General features: G+C 38.3%; 1 protein-coding gene across 2 annotated transcripts in view; it reads left to right on the top strand.

Annotated features, from left to right (window-relative positions):
- The window catches only part of LOC126418451 (pre-mRNA-splicing factor ISY1 homolog), a 70,350-nt gene extending 57,657 nt beyond the window's left edge, over positions 1–12,693 (top strand). Inside the window, exons 6-8 of one of the 2 annotated variants that reach the window (XR_007575848.1) lie at positions 1,711–1,832; positions 11,338–12,407; positions 12,494–12,693. Coding sequence is in view for 1 of the 2 variants with exons in the window: in XM_050085215.1 (XP_049941172.1) it covers positions 1,711–1,832; positions 11,338–11,547 (332 nt within the window). In the remaining variant the exon portion in view is untranslated. Of the gene's footprint in view, positions 1–1,710; positions 1,833–11,337 lie in introns of both variants that reach the window. The other variant, XM_050085215.1, reaches the window with a different exon arrangement.
- Positions 12,694–15,368: the final 2,675 nt, after the last annotated feature.

Raw genomic sequence — 15,368 nt, 5'->3', positions numbered from 1 at the left:
AAAAGCAGTATGGTAATTTGCTAGAATGGCAGACGCATTTGTTAAGTGTTTGTCCTTGAAACATAATGTATTTTCATTAAGAAAATTATTTAAACATTTATTTCTCTGCTCCCACATGATCTTCAGTCACATCACTTAACAGTGCTCTCTCTCTCTCTCTCTCTCTCTCTCTCTCTCTCTCTCTCTCTCTCTCTCTCTCTCTCTCTGCCCCCTTCTGCGAGGAAGGTATTGTAGTGTTGTTATAACTCGAATTTTTTTCATTTTGTTCCGAACTTTTAAGCACACTAAGCACCTCGAGACACCATCACATGCCATAAACATATAGGTATCCTGCACTAATCTGTTGTAAATTGATATAGGTGTGTCTGACCTAATGCAGCCATTATAATAGTTTTCAAGGGTTAAAAAGGCCTATTCCCCACTTCAAACACTGCGCTATAAGTATATACACTCATGTCTAAGGCGATGCCTAATCTAACAATGGCCATTCCTCTGAAGACAGAGGACTTGCTACATAGCTTACTCCTGAATGGTTCTGGGTTAGATACAGCATGTTATCCTTGATGAAGAATTACCAACAGGTGTAGAAGTAGCTTCAGACATGTTCCAAAGTAGTGTGTTGGAACCCTTATTCTTCATGTTATATGTTAATGATTACTGTTCATGTTGTATATTAACCATCTGGTAGACAATGTTAATAGCAAACCCATACCTTTTTTCAGATGAATCAGTTATCTATAATCAAATTCTGTCTGGAAAAAGATGCATGAATATGGAGACAAACATCAAGAAAGAAAGAGGATTGACAGCGTAAAACACTAAAAACAAAGTAATGTGGTGAAACAATTTATAGAGATATGAAATAGGATGATCAAATAATCTCAGTCGTAATTAAAGAAGGTGCTGTTAGTAGGGTACTGCAACACATGGTTGTAGATTGGAAGTTTATGCCTAGTAGTGTATTTAAAAATTAATTTGTACAGGCAATTCTATTCCATCTAGCTTCTTAGTTGATGACATGCTTAAACAGACACTACAATCTTAATTCTGATCATGATAATGAATGAATGTTACAGCTTTCCTTGGTGGCACCAAGGGAAGTGACACACAGCAGTTAAGACATTGGACTCTCTTTCCAGAGGAGTGGGGTTCTAATCACCACCCAGACCCAGCCATCTGCTTTAGTTTTTCTATGGTTTTCCTAAATTATTTCAAAAGAATACATGGATGATTAATTTGAAAACATCATGACGAATTTTTGTATCCCATCTTTTTCTACTCAAACTACTTGTGGTCTATGTTGCCTCTTTTTTTGGGAGGGGGTGAGGAGACACACATCAAGGGGTTGCATGCAGCAATGAAACGGCGTACTTGGTAAGGTAACCTAGTAATACGTATATAACTTCTAATTTATGTTCACGTACCCATAGTGTGAAAAACTAAATTCTAAATGTATGTACAGTCTCACTGTGTAGCTTATCTATTATATGAAGAGAAAATTGTCACAAATGAAAATTCAGCTACATATATGGAACAAAAAAAGTACTTACAAAGCAGCACTAGGACACACACACACACACACACACACACACACACACACACACACACACACACACACACCTTTACTGCTGTTTCTTCACAATGATTACTTCTGCGCATATTTAATTACACATTATATTTACTGTCACTGTGCAAATTTTTATTTTACAGCTATTCTGAGGGCAGTAGCAGAATGGAAATTTAGAAAAGAGCACTCTCTTGAGGACCAAGGAGATGATGCAAAAGGACAAGAAGAAGAAGAGGACATATATGCTGTTCATCCAGATGTGGAGGTAAGAATTTACAGTTTCTTGATAGTTCAGTTCTTCTTTAAATAGCAATACAAATAAAGATTATAACTGATTATACAAAGAAGAATTGTGCAGCTGGTACGTAAACAAGATGCTGATTATGCATCTTGCTGCATTTCGTGGAACTGTTTCAGCGTCACGATCTGCCTCATCTTAATACAGCCGTCAGGCGTAATAACATGAGACTTGGGGGTGCGCTGATGACAGAAAGCATGGGTCACATTTCAGTGGTGTCGGTAGAGTCTATCAGCAGGACAGGTTTCACTAGACATGGCCTGCACCTCAACAGGTGTGGGAAGGGGAGGTTGGCAAAGCTTATGGGTGACAGCATAGGTGGGGTTGGTGGGATCACTCATGGGGAAATTCCTGCAGTAGTGGGTGTTAGAGATGCACCTTTTTTAGATTGAAGTCAGCTGATAGGTATTCCTGCTTAAGGGAAGTCTCTCTAACAAGGGAATCACTTTTGACAAAGCTTAGGTATCCGAGTAATGAGGGAATTAGTATATTTCATCAAAATATACAAGGTATTAAAGATAAAGTTAGTGAACTGCTTATAGATGTTGACTCTGAAATTATTGGTATATCTGAACACTTCTTAAATAAGGAGATAATTCAGAGGCTTCCTTTACCAGGATACAGGTTGGCTGGCAGCTTTTGGAGGAGCTCTTTGCGGTGTGGGGGAGTAGCCATGTATGTGAAAAATGGCATCCCATTTGAGTCAATTGATGTTTCAAAGTACCGCACTGAAAAGGTGTTTGAATGTTGTGCAGGTGTGGTTAAATTTAACGGAGCTAAACTTCTAACTGTTGTTATTTATAGATCCCCAGACTCCGATTTCACAACATTTTTGTTAAAGCTAGAGGAGGTTCTTGTTTCACTTTATAGGAAATACAAAAAGTTAGTTATATGTGGTGACTTCAATATCAATTGTATAAGTGATTGTGCAAGGAAGAGGATGCTGGTAGACCTCTTTAATTCATATAATCTTATGCAAACCGTATTCTTTCCAACGAGAGTGCAAGGGAACAGTAGAACAACCATAGACAACATTTTTGTTCATTTCTCGTTACTAGAAGGACATTCTGTTAGCAAAAAGGTGAATGGCCTTCCAGATCACGATGCACAAATTTTAACTTTAAAAGATTTTTGTGCTGCAACACGTGTTAAATATAGTCATCAGCTGTTCAGGAAAGCTGATCCAGTTGCTGTAGAGACCTTTGTAAACCTTACAAAGGAACAAGAGTGGCAAGATGTTTATAGCGCTGATACAGTAGACGATAAATATAATGCTTTTCTCAAGACTTTTGTCATGCTCTTTGAAAGTTGCTTTCCGTTAGAACGTTTAAAACAGGGTACTAGCACAAACAGGCAGCCTGGGTGGCTGACTAGAGGGATAAGAATATCTTGTAGAACAAAGTGGCAATTATATCAAAACGTTAGAAACAGTCAAAATCTAAATGCAGCAGCCCATTACAAACAGTATTGTAAGGTGCTTAAAAATGTTATTAGGAAGGCAAAAAGTATGTGGTATGCAGATAGAATAGCTAAGTCTCAGGATAAAATTAAAACCATATGGTCAGTCGTAAAGAAGTTGCTGGTCTGCAGAGACAGGTCGAGGATATAGAATCAGCGCGTAATGGGAATGTCCGTGTTACTGATAAGTCGCATATATGTACAGTATTTAATAATCACTTTCTGAATATAGCAGGTGAACTAAATAGAAACCTAGTCCCAACAGGGAATCATATAGCGCTCTTAGAAAAAAGTGTTCCAAGACTGTTACCTGAAATGCTCCTCCATGATACTGACAAGAGGGAGATTGAGTTAATAATTAAATCACTAAAGACCAAGAACTCTCATGGATATGACGGGGTATGTAGCAGAATACTGAAGTATTGTTCTATGTATGTTAGCCCAGTTCTCAGCCATATCTGTAACTTTTCCTTTAGGAGTGGTTGGTTTCCTGACCGATTAAAGTACTCGGTAGTGAGGCCACTTAATAAAAAGGGAGACATTGATAATGTTAACAATTTTAGACCTATTTCTATGCCATTGTTGTTCGCTAAAGTTATCGAGAAGGTTGTATATACAAGGTTACTGGAGCATTTAAATTCACATAATTTGCTGTCAAATGTTCAGTTTGGTTTTAGAAATGGCTTAACAACTGAAAATGCTATATTCTCTTTTCTCTGTGAGGTTTTGGACGGATTAAATAAAAGGTTGTGAACGCTAGGTGTTTTCTTTGATTTGACGAAGGCTTTTGACTGTGTTGACCACAAAATATTACTGCAGAAGTTGGACCATTATGGAGTAAGGGGAGTAACTTACAGTTGGTTCGCCTCTTACTTTAAGAACAGAAAGCAGAGGGTAATTCTCCGCAATATTGAGAGTGGTAGTGGTGTTCAGTCCCAATGGGGCACTGTTGAGTGGGGCGTTCCCCAAGGGTCGGTGCTGGGGCCATTGCTGTTTCTTATTTATATAAATGATATGCCTTCTAGTATTACAGGTGATACAAAAATATTTCTGTTTGCTGATGACACCAGCTTGATAGTGAAGGATCTTGTGTGTAATATTGAAACAGTAACAAATAATGTAGTTCATGAAATAAGTTCGTGGCTTGTGGAAAATAATTTGATGCTAAATCACAGTAAGACTCAATTTTTACGGTTTCTAACTCACAATTCAACAAGAACCGATATTTTGATCAGACAGAATAGGCATATTATAAGCGAGACGGAACAGTTCAAGTTCCTAGGCATTCGGATAGAAAGTAAGCTGTTGTGGAAAGCCCATGTCCAGGATCTTGTTCAGAAGCTAAATGCTGCTTTATTTACCATTAGAACAGTATCTGAAATAAGTGACACTTCAACACGAAAAGTAGTTTACTTCGCATATTTTCATACGCTTATGTCATATGGTATTATTTTTTGGGGTAATTCTTTTGATTCAAAAAGGGTATTTTTGGCTCAAAAACGGGCTGTTCGAGCTATATGTAGTGTAAGTTCAAGAACGTCTTGTCGACCCCTATTCGAAAATCCGGGAATTCTGACTTTGCCCTCACAGTATATATTTTCTTTAATGTCGTTTGTTGTTAGCAATATTAGCCTATTCCCAAGAGTTAGCAGCTTTCACTCAGTTAATACTAGGCAGAAATCAAATCTGCATGTAGAATGCACTTCCTTGACTCTTTTTGTAGAAAGGAGTGCAGTATTCTGCTGCATCCATTTTCAATAAGCTACCACAAGAACTCAAAAATCTTAGCAGTAGCCCAAACTCTTTTAAGTCCAAACTGAAGAGTTTCCTCATGGCTCACTCCTTCTATTCTGTCGAGGAGCTCCTAGAAGAGCTAAAAAATTAAGCAAATTCCAGTGTTACATTCTTGATTTTCTTCATTTAAACTTACGACTTGTCACTTGAATATGTTTTTTTATATTTCGTTTTATCTGTTTCTAATATCGTGTTATAATTTCATGTATTGACTCGTTCCATGGCCATGGAGACTTCTCCTTAATTTGGTCCCACGGAACAATAAATAAATAAATAAATTATTGTAGCTCAGCTATCTTACCTCTTTTTTCTTGTTAAAAATGAACAAATTCTGTCAAGGTGTTGTGGCTGACTGGGATGGTTTCAACTGGAGTGATAGGAACTTGTAAGCAGAAATAGCTGTTGCAAGTGCAGTATTAAATTTGTATAGAAGAAAAGTGACTAGGTATAGGAAAATTACTGAGGGGTTGAAAGGCTCCTTGCGGGAAAATGAGATGTACAAACCCAGACAGCATTATAAATGAGGGGCACAGGAAGAAGTCTAAAGCAAGTGTCAACTTACAGTGGGAGGGAGGGAGGAAGGTGGGACGTGGGTTTCACAAGTAGAGCACTGGAAGAGGCTGGAGTCAAACGGGATACAAGAACTAACTGAGGTTAAGGTCCAAGAGCGTTTTGCAACTAAATGATTTGCTGGAGGGCCTGGGTTCGATTCCCGGCTGGGTTGAGCATTTTCTCGACTCAGGGACAGGGTGTTTGTGTCATCTTCATCATCATTTCACCCCCATCGATGTACAAGTCGCCGAAGTGGTGTCACCTCAAAAGACTCGCACCAGGCGATCAGGTCTACCCACCAGAAGGCCCTCACCTCACGACATTTCGTGTACATGAAATGATTTGTGTGTAATGCAAGAATAAAGGAGCTACCAGTGCAAACACTCAGCCTTCCAGGGCTACTGAAAGTGAAGCAGATGTTGGGCAAGGTATTGGGAGCAACTATGGCATAATGATGAACAAATGTATTCATAACTACAATTAAGTCAGTGTGGAAGAAAATGGGATGCTGAAGTACTGAGGAGTGATGTGCTCAGAATTCCTTAACAATGTGGATACTGCAACAAGGAATACCACAGTAGGCAGCTCAGTTGAAGAGGAGTGGACGTCTCTAAAAAGAGCAATCACAAATGTTGGACAGACACACAAGTACAAGGAAGGTAACTGTGAAGAAACCTTGGGTAACAGAAGAAGAAGAAGAGAGAGAGAGAGAGAGAGAGAGAGAGAGTGTGTGTGTGTGTGTGTGTGTGCGTGTGCGTGCATGTGCGTGCGTGCGTGCGTGCGTCCGTGCGCGCGCGCGCGCGGTTGTCCATCCATCCGTCCGTCTATTTTTGACAAAGGCTTACTGGCCGAAAGCTTATTTGCGACCTTCTATTAGTTGTGCCTATCTGCGACTCAGCATCTCCACTATATGGTGAGTAGCAACTTCCCTTTTCATCATATTGTTACATTCCGTCCTGGATTTTCCATAGCTTGAGAAGAGAGATATCAGTTGATTGACAAAAGAAGGAAGTATAAAAATGTTCATGGAATACAGCAGTATAAATCAATTTGTAATGAAATTAAAAGAGAGAGAGGAGAAATAGCTACAGAAAAATTGTGAAGAAATTGAAAAATAAATTATCATCAAAAGAACTGACTTAGCACATAGAAAAGTAAAAACAACCCTCGGTAAAATTAAAAGCAAAGGCAGCAACATTAAGAGTGCTCTGGCGGCAGCTCCAGTCTTAAATGCAGAATAGAGAACGGATAGGTAGCAAGAGTACATATTGAAGGCCTCTGTGAGGGGAAGGAAGTGTCTGGTGACATGATAGCAGAAGAAACAAGTTAATATGAAAAAGACAGGGGATCCAGACTAGTGTCAGAATTTAAAAGAGCTTTCGATGATTTGAGAAGAAATAACGCAGAAGGGATAAATAATATTCCACAGAAATTTCTGAAATCATTGGGGAAAGTGGCAACCAAACGACTTAAGTTAGTGAGTAGAATCTATGAGTTCAGCGACATGCCATCTGAGTTTTGGAAAAATATTATCCACGCGGTGGCAAGAGCAGATAAGTGTGAGAACTATTGCAGTATTAGTTTAACACACCTTACACACCTGCTGCTGACAGGAATAATATACATGAGAATTGGAAAGAAAACTGGAGTTCAGTTACATGAAAATCAGTTTGATAAAGGCACCAAGGACGCAGTTCTGACCGAGCGAGGTGGCGCAGTGGTTAGACACTGGACTCGCATTCGGGAGGACGACGGTTCAATCCCGCGTCCGGCCATCCTGATTTAGGTTTTCTGTGATTTCCCTAAATCACTCCAGGCAAATGCTGGCATGGTTCCTCTGAAAGGGCACGACCGACTTCCTTCCCTAATCCGATGAAACCGATGACCTCGCTGTCTGGTCTCATTCCCCAAACAACCCAACCCCCCCAACCCAACGCAGTTCTGACATTGCACTTGATGACAGAAGCAAGATAAGAAAAATCAGGACATGTTCATAGGACTTGTTGACCTAGCAAAAATGTTTGACAGTGTAGAATGGTGCAAGACATTTAAAATTCTGAGAAAAATAGGAATAAGCTATAGGGGGATGGTCAGTATATAATATGTACAACAGCCAAGATGGAGCAATAAAATTGGAACACCAAGAAGAAGTGCTCAGATTAAAAAGGGCTTAAGACAGGAATGTAGTTTTTCACCCCTCTTGTTCAATCTATACATCAAAGAAACAATGACAGAACTAAAAGATAAGTTCAAGATTGAAATTGAAATTTGGCATGAAATGATTTGAATGATGTGATTCACTGACAACATTACTATCCACAGTGAAGATCTATTGACTGGAATGAACAGCCCAGTGCGTATAGAATATGGATTGAGAGTAAACCAAGGAAATACAAAAATAATGAGAACCAGCAGAAATTGGTGATCACAAAATGTATGAGGTTAAGTAGTTCTGTTACCTTGGAAGCAAAGTAACCCATGATGGATAATGGAAGCAGAACATTCCTGGGCAAAAGGATGCTATTAATATCAAACATAGACCTTAATGTGAATAAGAAATTTTTGTGAATGCACATTTGGAGCACAGCATTGTGTGGTAATGGGAAAATAGGAACAGAATAGAATCGAAGCATTTGAGATATGATGCTACAGAAGAATGTTAAAAATTGTGTGGACTGATAAGGTAAGAATGAGGAGGTTTCCTGCAGAATTGGTGACTGTAGGAACATGTTGAAAACACTGACAAGAAGAAACAACAGGATGATAGAATGTGTTAAGACATCAGGGGATAACTTCCATGGTACTGTAGGGAGCTGTAATAGCCGGTTAAAAAAGAGGGAGGAGGTGTGGGGGGGGGGGGGGGGGGGGAATTCCCCAGTATGTAATTTTGGGCCGATATTTTCAGTTAATTCTCATTCGACCTATGTGTATTTCCACTGCACCTTCTATGGTTACCATGCAGAAGTAACAGTTCCTTACACCCTCCTTTTGTGGCTTTGTTTGCCTTTCTCGATTGAGTTTTCTTTCTTATTTGGGACATGTCTAAAATATCCCCTCTATTGATACAGTTGCATAGCATAATAATTGTGAAGACACAGAAGTAGTAGGGTGAGTGTGTTGTGGTATACAGAGCAAATATGCTTGACCTACAAATATTCTTGGTTAATTGTCAAGAACAGCATGGGTTATATAATGAAAAGCAGGCCTTAGTGGCTATTAATAGCCCCACATTTGTAGTTGATAATATAAATTCAAACAAAAATTGTCTGTTTTCTTTTTGAAACTTTTTGTTGGTCGCCATCAGTTTTCTAGAGATAGTAGGAACATCATCTGATACACTGAATTACTGTGATTGTGTGTCAAATTGAGACTCAAACTCACATCTCTGTCTTGCACAGTCTATGCCATTATCAAACAAGCCATTTTAGTGTTTCATGCCCCGAACCAGGGCTTCACCTCCCTGATTCTTGAAGGTTCCAAATTATTTTTTTCCCATAAGCTACTTGCACCATGTTTCTCTTTCGTGTTTAGGAATTATGACTGAAAATATGTAATACGCTGTGCCTACCTCTAATTAATTGGATGCTTATGTTTAATAATTACAACCCTCCTAGTTCTGTGATCCATTTTCCTTCTTGCACATTTACAACATTAATTAATTTTGCCAGCATTGGACAGTTTCAGAAAACACACAAACTTAGTAGGCAACACTTCCACCAGCCATGCCAACTAAGTATGTCCTCAAAGCTATAACCAAGCCATCCACCACCATATCCATTCCCCAGTGGACCAAATACAGCAAAGAATGTGAAAACATTTGAGAAGAGTGGGAGAAAGTGAAAAATAGAATATGTTTTAAGCCACACCACGAGACATGCCCTGACGACTTACTAGGCAAACATTGCTTATAAAGGCAAAAATACATCTCTTTGTGTTCTCATCCAGCACTCATTTTAATGCAGCAGCAGGTGAAAACTGTAAAGCCATCATATTGGATCCATATTGTAATTTGATGAAAACAACTGTCGAGATCGCAAAAACGTTGTACATTTGACTTTAATGGAGAAATGCTACATCGTTTACCTCTATGGCTAGTAGTGACAGCTCCTCGGTTCTCCACATGATACCATGATCGTACACTGTTCACTAATGGCTGTGGAGCCAAGGGTTAAATAGTGTGCAATTCCCATGCCGACTATGAAGTGTGTCAGCAGCAGCCAATGGCAAATGCTTCACAAGAACTGAAATGTAGCTGCTGTATGAAATTTGCAAAGTAAGTTCTTGTGGACCAAATATGAGTACATAAGAAGTTAAAACATTATAAACTATCCGGCAAGTAGTCGTTTATGTTAAAATAAAATACAGTAACTTATGGAACAAGAGAAGAAGCAGTGTCATCGAGGGGCAAACACATTGTTGTTATTAATGTTTTGTTGTTAAACAACTAAACTAGAGAGTAGTAATTATATGCACATACGGGTATTACATAAAGATATAATAGCACGTAAAATTACATTAAAGATGCAACCATTAAAATATACACACATCATTATATATTTACTAGGCAGTGCCCTCTGGTAAGAATTCAAAATGACACCGTTGTCTAGGCAACATAAAGCCAAGATGACTGCCATGAAAAAAAAAAATCATAGAAGTGTGAACTGAAACGGACGCCGTTATCATGGTAACATAGCGGCCAAAGAGGCAGCTAAGAAATCAAAGAAGTAGACATGAGAATGCTGACTGCGATCAAGGTATCGATAGAGGTTGATATCTTTGAAGAGGTTTGTGCAGACGACTCAATAATTGTTGGAGAAACGGGAAAACATCGCTACCCTATGACAGTATATGCCTCATAATTGGCGCAATATCATGCAAAAATTTTTAATGACTAACTAGGTACTGAAATGGAAGCGACCATATTACAAATGCCATAGAAAAGTTACTTAGTATCCTCCAGTAGCATTAGTGAGACCAGATATGGTGGCACATCAGCCACTAGAGCAGGTGCTTTTGTGAGGGTGCCATGGTAACAAATGTTATTGCAATCAAAGGTAACACAAGATAGTTGTGTTCCACAGACAGTTTTGTCTAAATAATAATTTGTTTCATTTACAATCTAAAATAGTAAAATAAAATAAAGTTGAATAATGTTTTAATCATTGTGACAGTTGCTGGACAATTCACAAACAAAGTATTCAGAGTATCAGAAGTTTCTGCTAAGAGTAGACCACACTGAAGAATGAATTTTTTACTATGGAAACTATCTGATACATAAGGAGCACAACTGAGTATACTGAAGAATGTCTGTTGAAACAAATGGAGTAGAAGAAAGGGACTGGCAGATCAGACTCCAAGTCAGGCATAAGAAGTGCTTGGAAAGTTAAGCTAATAACTGTATTGACCTTGTAAGTCTAAGGGGAAAAAAAAACCACTGCAGTGTGAAATCAGATGCTTAACTTTCCCTGGGCCAGTCATTTTTTAAACTTCGATTTTGTGCTACAGAAAACTTTAGTTAATTTAAATGTCCTCTTTGTAGCTGAATCTGAGCCTGTTATGAAATTGGAAGTAAAATATTTTAAGATGTATGTGACACATATATTTGTATGAAATCTATGTTGTTTGGAGGCTTTTAATTTAATGTGAATCATGTTTACAATTTTTGCAGTCTGATGAAGAAGCTGAAGGACTCCACAAGGAAGAACCCTTGGTGCCCAGATTTATTGCACATGTACCAGTTCCTTCACAGAAGGAAGTTGAAGCTGCACTGTTGGCTCGCAAGAAGCAAGAACTGTTGGAGAAGTATGCCAGTACATCATTACTTCGAGAAGTAGAGGAGACCCGTGGTTTGGCAGCATTCCCACCACCAGAACAATGATGATTACATTGTGTTGGAAACACATTCAAACATAATTCTTTGCACAAGGCTGAAGATAACCGTGATTCTATGTGAAGAAAAGATTAATGACTGGTACAAAAAAATCTCATTTCTGAGCTTTACAAGAAAGACATTCATTCCATTGAAAAACAGAAGCTCACTGTTTCTTGTTTACACGGTTGTGCACAATATGTTGTTATTTTACATTATGTTGTATGGTGGACGTAGGCCATGATCAACAGTGCTTACTGCAGTCAAGTGCCAAAAATATGGGAGATATTGAAGAGTGGTGCCTTTGTCAAACCTGTGTGATGATGTGCTAATCTTAGGTATTCACATTAATTCTGTTGTTGGAAGCTTAGGCTTACTTAAGTCTGTGATACCTGATATGTTACTATGGTCATCCACTTCCAACTTTGGTAATCACTAAAATTTCATCTCTGTGAGATGTGTTGTACATATATTTTATATATGGGGCTATTTGTTCTGTTGTTGAGAGAACATACACCCACTGGTTAGTATGCTGTGTATGTCTGCATGGAGTCCAAATTTCTTTTTAGTTATTGATAAGCTTTTTCATTAATGTTGAATTTTATTTATGGAACTTTTGTCTGTTCAAAAGAATTTATTATCTTTATTTCACAATGTTCATAATTTGCAGAAAGTTATAATGAAAAATTATTTATTGCTTTGGATTATTGAGTCTTGTATCACTTGAGGATATTTTGTTTGTTTCAGTTGCTCATGACAGAATCACATTAAATACACTTGTTAGTAATGTGTTAGTAATGCTAACTTTCTTTGTGCCCAGTAGTATTACTATGTGAGAACTGCTTCAGTGGTCCTTAACTCTAGAGCAGGTAATGTGTTAGTAATGCTAACTTTCTTTGTGCCCAGTAGTATTACTATGTGAGAACTGCTTCAGTGGTCCGTAACTCTAGAGCAGGTGAAGCAGTTTTCATAATATGAGCCGGACGTGTGACATACTTCATACACAGGTAAAGGGTAGCTGTTTTTATGTTACCAAGGTAAACACCTATGAGCAAAATCACAATTTAATGTTAGTGTAATTAAACAACAATAAAAAAACTTACATAAGTTAGATCACTGTTTAATTAAACAGCAAATAAATAAACTTTCATCGTAGCAACCTGTTACCATGTTCAAGTGTTACTGCTCTGTAATGACCCACTTGCAGCATTAAACAGCAATGTTGTAACAGATCCATACCAAACACTTACTCAGTTGCTAATTATGTCGTAGGCAACTCCCTCATCATGAGGCTGGGCTGCTAGCTCAGAATCTGGGCCATTTTCTGGCACAGATCGTAAATATTTTCTCGCTTTTTATTTCACATTACTGCTGCTCACTTGAGCATATAAAAACACAGCTCATCACTGTGTTAACTGAAGCAATAATGAAGGAATAGAAGTGGACTCAGTTATAAAACAACAATGGAACAGTACAAAACAATGCTATTCATGGTTAGTGCATTTTATATACAGGAGCATCTGCTTTCTGAGCTACGTGATGCAGCTGAATTATTCCAGGCAGATGTCCATTTCAGATCTCTGACTAGTCTGTGATGTACCACCTTTTTATTTAGCCATCTTAATAAAGATATTCATGTTCAGTTACCACCAAAACCACCCACCAATACAGCTAACTGAAATTAATCAGGTTGCTATCCTCACTATAAGAAGTTCACCCAGTGAGGCGGCAAGGATAATTTACTAAATACGAGTCATCCCCTATGACTGTCTTGGAGAGCCAGCAGTAACGAACTACAGGGATATCAACAGCATAAGATTGACAACAATAAATAAAATTAGATGAACACGTCTTTTGTTCGCCTATATCTTACCTGTACCACACACAAAGGTTACAGCACACAGTGAAAAAATAGTCATAATGCAAAATACTTGAAAATGATTAAATAGAAAAAGGCTAACTGTAGAAAGACATGCCAATATAAATTAAAAGTGGCAGTTTTTTATTATTAATCTCCAGGAATTTCCATCTCCATACTTTCACACATTTTGAACTTACGGCTTAGCTTAGCGTCAGTAATACCCTTAGAAACTTTGATTCCCTCCTTGAAGTTAGTTACCATAACAGAAAACTATGTCTCCTCCAGTCTCTTACTGACTAGAATTCCTTCCTCAAATTTCCATGGGCAGTGTACCTTTCACTGGGAAACATTACATATCTTCACTTTTCACCTCTTCCTTCGCCAGACACATCAACTGCCGACACACTCCGTGTTCTCTAGCACCCTAACACAATTTTCACATTTTTACTCTTTCGATGGTTCTCACTAAAATCCATAGCACCAAGCTCCCATTGGCCACTCAGCTCTTGTGGTAGGTCCTCTAAGGTGATTTCCAGAATAACTGTCCTGTGGAAACCACAGATATGACTTTATAAAAGGATAGAAGTATATTTCAGTTAAGAACCAATATTCATGTGGTTTTCACAAATAGCCTCAGAGTTTTCGGAGCCACGAGGGTTCCAACACTACTCCAGGTATCACATACGCTTTGTAACATCTTGTTGTCCTTCAACCTCTTTCCGAAGATACAATAGTAGCTGGCGAACAGATGGCCAGCTTTGCTATTTCCGAGACACTCATTCCCAGGTGTCTGGTCATAACAACCTACCCTTTTCCAAAGTCGCTTACATCAGTAGATTTACCCATTTACAGCCCCCATCTTCATTAAAATGATTCCCATTTCATTTACATATTGCTTATTTACTTTTCTTTATGTATCATGTGCCCTTTAAGCCACCAGGCAACATTCATTCTCCAAGTGGGCAAAGGTAATAATATTTTTGCTTATAAACGTATTTGGTAAGTACATAAATTGGAAGCATCAGTCCCGCTTCTTTATGTCTCTCATTGTAGATGTTTTCTGATAGAGCATGTCCACTTTTACTGAGTTAATCAATAATGTTGAAACTTATCACATTATAAGGACACAGTTCAGTGTTGAGACAGTGACTCTATTGACACTAATATGCCATGCTAAATAGTTCCTTATTAAAGTGAGTTTTTTTTCCCCCACTGTCATCTTGTATGCATTCAGTGTTTAACACACTAAGGGACTTTGGCAGACTCTGTTCAATTCTTCCCAGAATCTGTTCAATTCTTCCCCCATCATGGGAGGTTTTTAATTGCACAAAGATGAATGAAATGTATAAAATAAAATACAACAATGGAAAACCCAGGCTGGAATGTAACAATATTATGAAAAGGATAGTTATTACTCGCCATATAACAGAGATGCTGAGTCGCAGATAGGCACAACAAAAAGACTTTCAGAAAGTAAGCTTTCGGCCATCAAAGACTTCGTCAGAGATGCGTGCGCACGCGCACACACACACACACACACACACACACACACACACACACACACACACACAACCGCACTCTCTCTCTCTCTCTCTCTCTCTCTCTCTGTGTGTGTGTGTGTGTGTGTGTGTGTGTGTGTGTGTGTGTGTCCAACGAAGGCCTAGTTGGCCAAAAGCTTGCTGACAGCCTTTTTGTTCTGCCCATCTGCAACTCAGCATCTCCGCTATATGGTGAGTAACAATTATAAAATAAAATACCTCACAAATACTGTACCAGAAGAATAGGTAGCAAACAAATGAAAAGGCTATGTTACTTATTTGACTGTGTGCTTACATAGGTACTTTGACTGTGTGCTTGCGTAGTTACTAATCTAGTTTATTGTTATTATTATTATTTACGCAATTTTCATTAATTTATAACTCTGTATGTTATCAAATTTGTGACACTGAACTAAATGAGGATAAAGAAG

This window comes from Schistocerca serialis, chromosome 9 (genome assembly GCF_023864345.2).
Source record: "Schistocerca serialis cubense isolate TAMUIC-IGC-003099 chromosome 9, iqSchSeri2.2, whole genome shotgun sequence".
Lineage (NCBI taxonomy): Eukaryota > Metazoa > Arthropoda > Insecta > Orthoptera > Acrididae > Schistocerca > Schistocerca serialis.
Note: the sequence above shows the minus strand (reverse complement) of the source record. Positions and strands in the feature narration are given on the sequence as shown.